Raw genomic sequence first — 6,583 nt, forward strand, 5'->3', positions numbered from 1 at the left:
AGTGGTCTGGAAAGGGGAGGATAAAAAAGGGGAAACTTCAGTACAGTTTTACAACACTTGGTAGGATTTTGACAGAAGCACCAACAGTGGCAAACAAAACATATTAAAGATCCCTTGATGAGAAATTATTGGAACAGAATCACATGACCCGAGTGTGTGTAATTCTCACGGGCAGGACATGAATAGATGCACCCAGTTTTGAATTTCCCAGATTTCTTGCAACAAGGCTGTTGTCTGAGTGAAGTGAAAGACGCCATGTACGATATTTGCAAGTTGCACTGCTTTGTTGTGGGATGAGGTTGTCTCCAGGTAACCCCTGCCGCACTACCGAGTCATCTGCTGTAGGACACCTGCCCATCCAGACCCGGGACCTGGGCCAGTGCAGGGGGTCCTGGCGCACTTCCACCTCGCTTGCGTGAGGTGCTGGCTGTCTGGCCTCCTTGGCACCAGGTGTGAGGGCCAGAAAAAGCCAACACTGCTCTAGTGGCACCGTCCAGGGAAGCCCAGCGGTGGTGGAAAGAGGCGGCTGGCCTGGCATGCTGGGGAGCCACTCTGCTCTTCCAGAGCGTCCTAACAAGGAGTCCCAGGAAAGCCAGGATCCCCAGCTAGGCAGTTTTAGAACCATCCTTCTACGGCTGTATTTCTTTCCCAATGGAAACACCTAGGTGGATGATGCAGATACTCTTTGAGCCGCTCTGAGTACACCACCACCATGGCATAGCTCAGGACCCTCTGGATCCAACGTTCCTTTGGGGAGCAGTGGGGAAAAGACATCATATATCGGCTTTGATTCACAGTAAATGTGATATCTTTTCCTTTGCAAATCCTACATCTTTATTTGGCATAAGCACATTTGCGTCTTTTCCTTTCAACCTGGGAGAAGCACCAGTCAAAACAGGGGAGCCCAACTGTGACTGCAGGTCCCAACTGACAGGGCTTACTGATGCCAACGAGAAGACCTTTGTGGAAAGGCAACGGAGCTGCACAGTCTCCTCTGGATCTTCAGAGGGTGATACAAGTGCGGGTGGGGGAGAGTCTGATCTTGACTTCAGTACATTGAACAAATACATAAATTAGCACCACAAATATTCAGCGACTGAGTACAAATCTGGCATAATTACACCATCATATAAAATGTATGAATATTTTATTTGTTACAAAAAAAATAAACAAAACCCCAGAAGGAAGCACAGTTTCAATACTTTCCACACGGGTCTTCCAAGGCACCGCCATGAGATTCAAAGCAGCAGCTCAACCTACTTATTGAGTGTGAAGCTGGTATGAAACTCCATCCGGGACCGGTGGGAGCGAAGAGACCTGGGAGGCTGGCGAACGGCAGGGCTCCGCCAGTGTTGTCATAAAGTGATTCAAACAGATAGCACCAACAAAGACAAAACAGGAGCCCCTGGGGGTTTAGTTCTTTTTGTATTTGAAGAGAGGAAAGCCATGGATATCCCTGCCATACGCAACTTCCCCTGGGGATGCAACCCAGAAAGGGAAGCTAGCCTTTTTCTTTGGAGAAGGTATTTTTTAAAATATAAACCTGTACTCTGGATCAAGTGAAGGCAAGACAGTGATGGAGCTGACCTCATGTGTGAACTAGTCGTCAATGCTGACCAAATCAGAACAAAACGTTTGTGAAAGGCTAGGGAGCATTTTGCAGCAAAGGCATTCCAATAGAGCAAGGTGTTTCCTGAAAATTCATCTGAAACTCCACAGTTTATCTTGCTTTTGGAGTTATGTGTTTGCCCTGATTCCATAAACATACAAGGACATGCTTGATTTTAACTTTTATAAAGCATCGTTTGGACTACACAAAAAAGGGCTTGTGTGCCCAAAACTAAGGCCACAGTTCTAAGCATGCTGACCGAGGAGGCAGGCTGGTGGAACTCAACTGAGCAACCATCCCTTGGATCAGGTGGCCAGGGCCTGGATGTTTGTCACAGGGCAAACATCAGTGGTTTATTGCCTTAACTGACAGGAGTTTTGGCCCCTACACTGGAATGCTAGTGAGAATGGTTGTTCCTTAAATTACCAACAGGGGGCATGGGTAGGTCATGGAATCATAGAGTTGGAAGGGGCCATACAGACCGTCTAGTCCAACCTCCTGCCCAATGCAGGACATGCATGTTTTGAAGCCAGAGATACTTTATATTTAAAATAATAATATACAAATATTTACTTACAAACATACAAAAATAGAAGCACCTTTATCATATGGGGTATACAGTCAGAACCTGCAATTCCCCTCCCCCCCAATTGGTTTCAGTCGTTAGTTTTAGGATCTAAATAGGAAAACAGATAAACAATTATTTTGAGGGCTATTCCAGATGGGTTCTGATCGAAACCCCAGTGAAGTCATAGATTCTAACTGGAAGGGCTTGCAAAGGTCCACATTCCTATACAGAGGCAACCGCCATCTCACGCCTGGCCGGTGTTTCTCCATGGTCTTCTCAGAACCTTCCAGAGATAGGAAACTCCACAGTCGGGGAAATGTCTTTCACTGACTCCAGTGAGGCTGTCAGAAAGGAGACTGAGCGGGTGCTGGTGGCGTGGCCAGAGTGCTTCTCCCCTTCGAGCCACGCAAGGAAGCCAAAGCCACTGGCAGGCCAGGAGAAGCCGCATAGCAGTGGGAGGCTGCTGCTGTTGCCGCCGCCGCCACCGGGTGGTGCTTTTAAGTCATGTGATTCTGGAGCCTGTGGTGGGAACGGTTCTGTCTCTGGCTGGGGCATCAGGAGGTCGTGGGTCTGGTGGAAGAGCTGGGACTCAGAGGAAACAAGAAGACAAATGAAAACAACAAACCCATCAAACCGTTCCGTTTCAGAACGTGCACGTGACGACGACCACAACGTAGCCAAAAAGAGAAGGCGCAATGAGGTTATGAGGTTGCTCATTTGGAGACTAGTGTTCCGAGTGGCTCTTAGCCCATGAAGCAAGCTGGTCCCACCTCAAATCCAAACTTCTGTGATGCTTCGCCAAAGTCGTTGAACATGATGTCGACAATGGGGACCTGCTCCACTCTGGGCGTGTTGATTTCCAAGATTGTCTTTTGATGGCCTTTCTTTGTCTGAGGGAAGGTGGACAAGACAAAAGGGAGTATCAGAGGAGCCCATGGCATGCAGAAGCAAGACCACTCTACCATGGCTGGGGGCGTGGGGAGGGCGTCATGATTCCTCAGCCCTCCTCGCCCACCAAAGTCTGCCTGTGTTTGCTCTTGGTGTCACCGGCCTGCAGAGCTGTCTTTAGGGAGCCCCCGTTCATGGCCTCGTGGCATCACCCTGTTCAGGGAGTCACCGGGGAGCATTATTGCCCTCAGTGAGGTCAGCATAGAGCCCAGCGGACTGACTACAGAGCCTGTCAGCGTCATCTGGTTCACTGCATGATGGACCACCCCGTCACTCAGGCAGAGAAACAGGAGTCAGGGGAAACTGGCCCAAACAATTTTGGGGAAAGGTAAATATTTGCACAGTTTTATTTTTTTTTTTTGGGGGGGGGATTCTACCACTCCACAATACCTCAATTTCTACCTGAGAACTGACACTAGGGACTTCGCATGCAGACTGCACAGAACAGGAAAAACTAGTGTGCCTGCAGAATGAAGTACTTGTTAATTGGAATTTTATTAGGCTTGCTTGGAAGCTCAGTTGAAAAAGGCAGGGGAGGATAGAAAAGCGAATGGGAAATTTTATGGAATCTACAAAATATAGTTGCCAGTTTTATCTTTGAATCATGAGCACTGCCCAAGCCACCATTTCAGAAAGATAAATAAATGCTAGAGTTAAAAGGAAGTACTTGTAGGGACTCAGAACAACAAAAGAGTAGATTTATGCTTAAGTGTTTTTGCTTTACGTTGGCCTTTTGATCTGTGGATCCCATGAGAGAAACCTCTACTGCAACAAACCGAGGAAGGTTGTTCAGCTCAGTGGACCCAAACATGGCCCTTTCTTACAAGACCAGGGAAATGCTGATTGTCACTTTGGGGTCTGGAAGCAATTTTTCTCCAGGCCAGTTTGGCTAGGGAACCTGGAGGTTTTTTGTCATCTTCTGGGCATGGAACAGCGGTCACTGGGAGTGTGGAGGGAGAGGCGTTTGTGAATTTCCTACCTTGTGCAGGGGGTTGGACTAGAAGACGCTGGGGGTCCCTTCCAACTCTATGATTCTATGCCTCTATGGTAAGTGACATGGCTACATCCACAGATAACTCATAGCCAGCCAGCACCCTGCATCAGCCCCCCACCTGAATCTGCACAGTTGTTGGCTACCAGGCAGGCCATTTTGCAGCAAAGTTTGCTTCTAGAAGGTGCACCTTTAGGTGGGCTGCAGGCTTTGAGGCAAGGACTACCATGCGAAGATGCAGCCCGTGTTTCCTCTGAATCAGAACTGGAATCCCAGTGAATTTCTGTGCCTGAGAGGGTTTTGAAGAGTGCAAGAGGAAGAAGGAAGACTAAGAGCCTTTCCTCCTCCCCCTCCTCGGAATGAATCTCTGCTTCTTGAAGGAGGCCAGCCCCCAAAGGGGTGGGTCATGCAGAGAAGCAGCAGGGAGCTTCCTCTGCAGGAGCACAACTTTGGCCTCACAGGAGCCTTTGATCGGCAGAGCTGGTCGTGAAGAGCCACACCCTCGCTGAGCTCTTTAAAAGGTTATGTTGGTTCTGATGTATGAACACGCCAAAGAGACATGGACTATTAAATGACTGCTTTTTCTTCTACCAGTGAGTGGTGGCTTTTCTTTATGAAATCATTTATATCTCATAAATGCACCATTTGTTGGAGTATGAATGACAAAAGGCTCTCTTGATGTGTACAGAGCAGCCCACAGATGACCTGTGGTCCGTCCAAGGACTGGACCTGCTGTAGCGGCGGTGGCAGAGGCCACCTCTGCCTCCCTCCCTCCCTGCCATCCCCCCCTCCACCTGCATCCCGTCCGAAAGTAGAGATTCAGCTCCTTGGCTGCTGCTTCTGGATGAGAGGGAAGTGGGAGGTCCTGACTGACCCTCCTCCTCGGTAGTCGAAGTGAGGGGGAGTCACTCTTTGCAATGCCTGCTCTTATTTCACCAAGACTGAGTACAAAACTGGGGAAGGGCAATTACTAAGAGCATGTCTGATCATCCAGTACTCAAGACTCCATGGAGGCATGGTGAGAAGTTAAGACTCCTGAGCAGTTCTTCTCTCTCTGCACTTGGGAGTGGGGCAGATGGCCCCCACATCGCACGAGCATCTGCTGCCTCAGATACTGTGGACTGCGGGGGGGATGGATGGACGGACATCCTACCACTGAGTGAGGATCCCTCCCAACAGAATGACGAAGACGGCATGAAGCTGCCTTAGGCTGGATCAGGCCATCTGTGCCTCTGGCCCGGGAGTGCCTGCTCTGACTGGTGGCCTGGACACGGGGCCTTCTGCATGCAAAGCCTGTGCTCTGCCACGGAGCTGTGGACTGGATTCCCGCAATGGGTTTTTACCACTGCATGGCAGAGGCCAGCCTTTGTGAGGACACTCACCGCGCAGCCATCGACGACAGCCCTGATGAAGGGGTTGTTGTCATAGGACATCTCTTCGTCGTTGGAGCCCAGGAAGCGGATGGCCCTGTCGTGGTTGCCTGTGGAGTCGTCACGCCACGCCACTGACTGGAAGCAGCTGTAGGTGACGTTCTGGTGGGCAGAAGCACTCAAGAGCCTCAGGAACGTCATCTGCACCACTCCAATGGGGTTGCCCTCCGAATCGACGTAGGAGAGCTGCGTGGGACGGAGAGAAGAACGAGGAGAGAGCAGAGAATTCAGCCCAGCAACCTGGGCTAAGGAAAGGTATGTGGCAGGGGGACCCCCTTCCCAAAGCCTTTTGCCTCGTTACAGAAGACATTTCTCGACACACTTGAGCTCTAAGGAGGTGTCTTCCACAGACTCAGGTGCTCAAATAGCCAGCTTCTAGACCACATTTCTACATATTGTACAAAATCTAAAGTTGGAGAAAATACCACTAAATAAAGCATAGAGATAAAAATATAGTCACAGAAATCTGCAAGCATGATTATCCCATTCAGGAGAGAAGAACATAAGAACATAAGAGAAGCCAATGCTGGATCAGGCCAATGGCCCATCCAGTCCAACACTCTGGGTCACACAGTGGCCAAAAATACCAGATGCCATCAGGAGGTCCACCAGTGGGGCCAGGACACTAGGAGCCCTCCCACTGTTGCCCCCCCCGGCACCAAGAATAGAGTGCATCACCTGCCCCAGCCTGCAAGTTCCTATCTATACCTTGTGGCTACTGATGGACTTCTGCTCCATATGCTTATCTAATTCCCTCTTGAAGCTTGTCCATGCTTGTAGCTGCCACCACCTCCTGTGGCAGTGAATTCCATGTGTTAATCACTCTTTGGGTGAAGAAGTACTTCCTTTCATCTGTTCTAACCCGATTGCTCAGCAATTTCATGGAGTGCCCACGAGTTCTTGTATTGTGAGAAAGGGAGAAAAGTACTTCTTTCTCTAACTGCTCTATCCCATGCATAAACTTATAAACCTCGATCATATCATCCCTCAGCCCTTAAAGAGCCCCAAGCGTTTTAACCTTTCTTCATAGGGAAAGT

General features: G+C 49.5%; 1 protein-coding gene across 1 annotated transcript in view; it reads right to left on the reverse strand.

The window, feature by feature from the left end:
* Positions 1-1,130: 1,130 nt before the first annotated feature.
* LOC107110446 (collagen alpha-1(V) chain) overlaps positions 1,131-6,583 on the reverse strand; it is a 291,309-nt gene continuing 285,856 nt past the window's right edge. Inside the window, exons 63-64 of the mRNA XM_015411231.1 lie at positions 5,499-5,732; positions 1,131-3,067 (exon numbers count right to left, since the gene is read on the reverse strand). Coding sequence (XP_015266717.1) covers positions 2,921-3,067; positions 5,499-5,732 — 381 coding nt within the window. The 3' untranslated portion in view covers positions 1,131-2,920. The remainder of the gene's footprint in view (positions 3,068-5,498; positions 5,733-6,583) is intronic.

Source organism: Gekko japonicus, unplaced genomic scaffold (assembly GCF_001447785.1).
Source record: "Gekko japonicus isolate JY-2015 unplaced genomic scaffold, Gekko_japonicus_V1.1 scaffold1287, whole genome shotgun sequence".
Lineage (NCBI taxonomy): Eukaryota > Metazoa > Chordata > Lepidosauria > Squamata > Gekkonidae > Gekko > Gekko japonicus.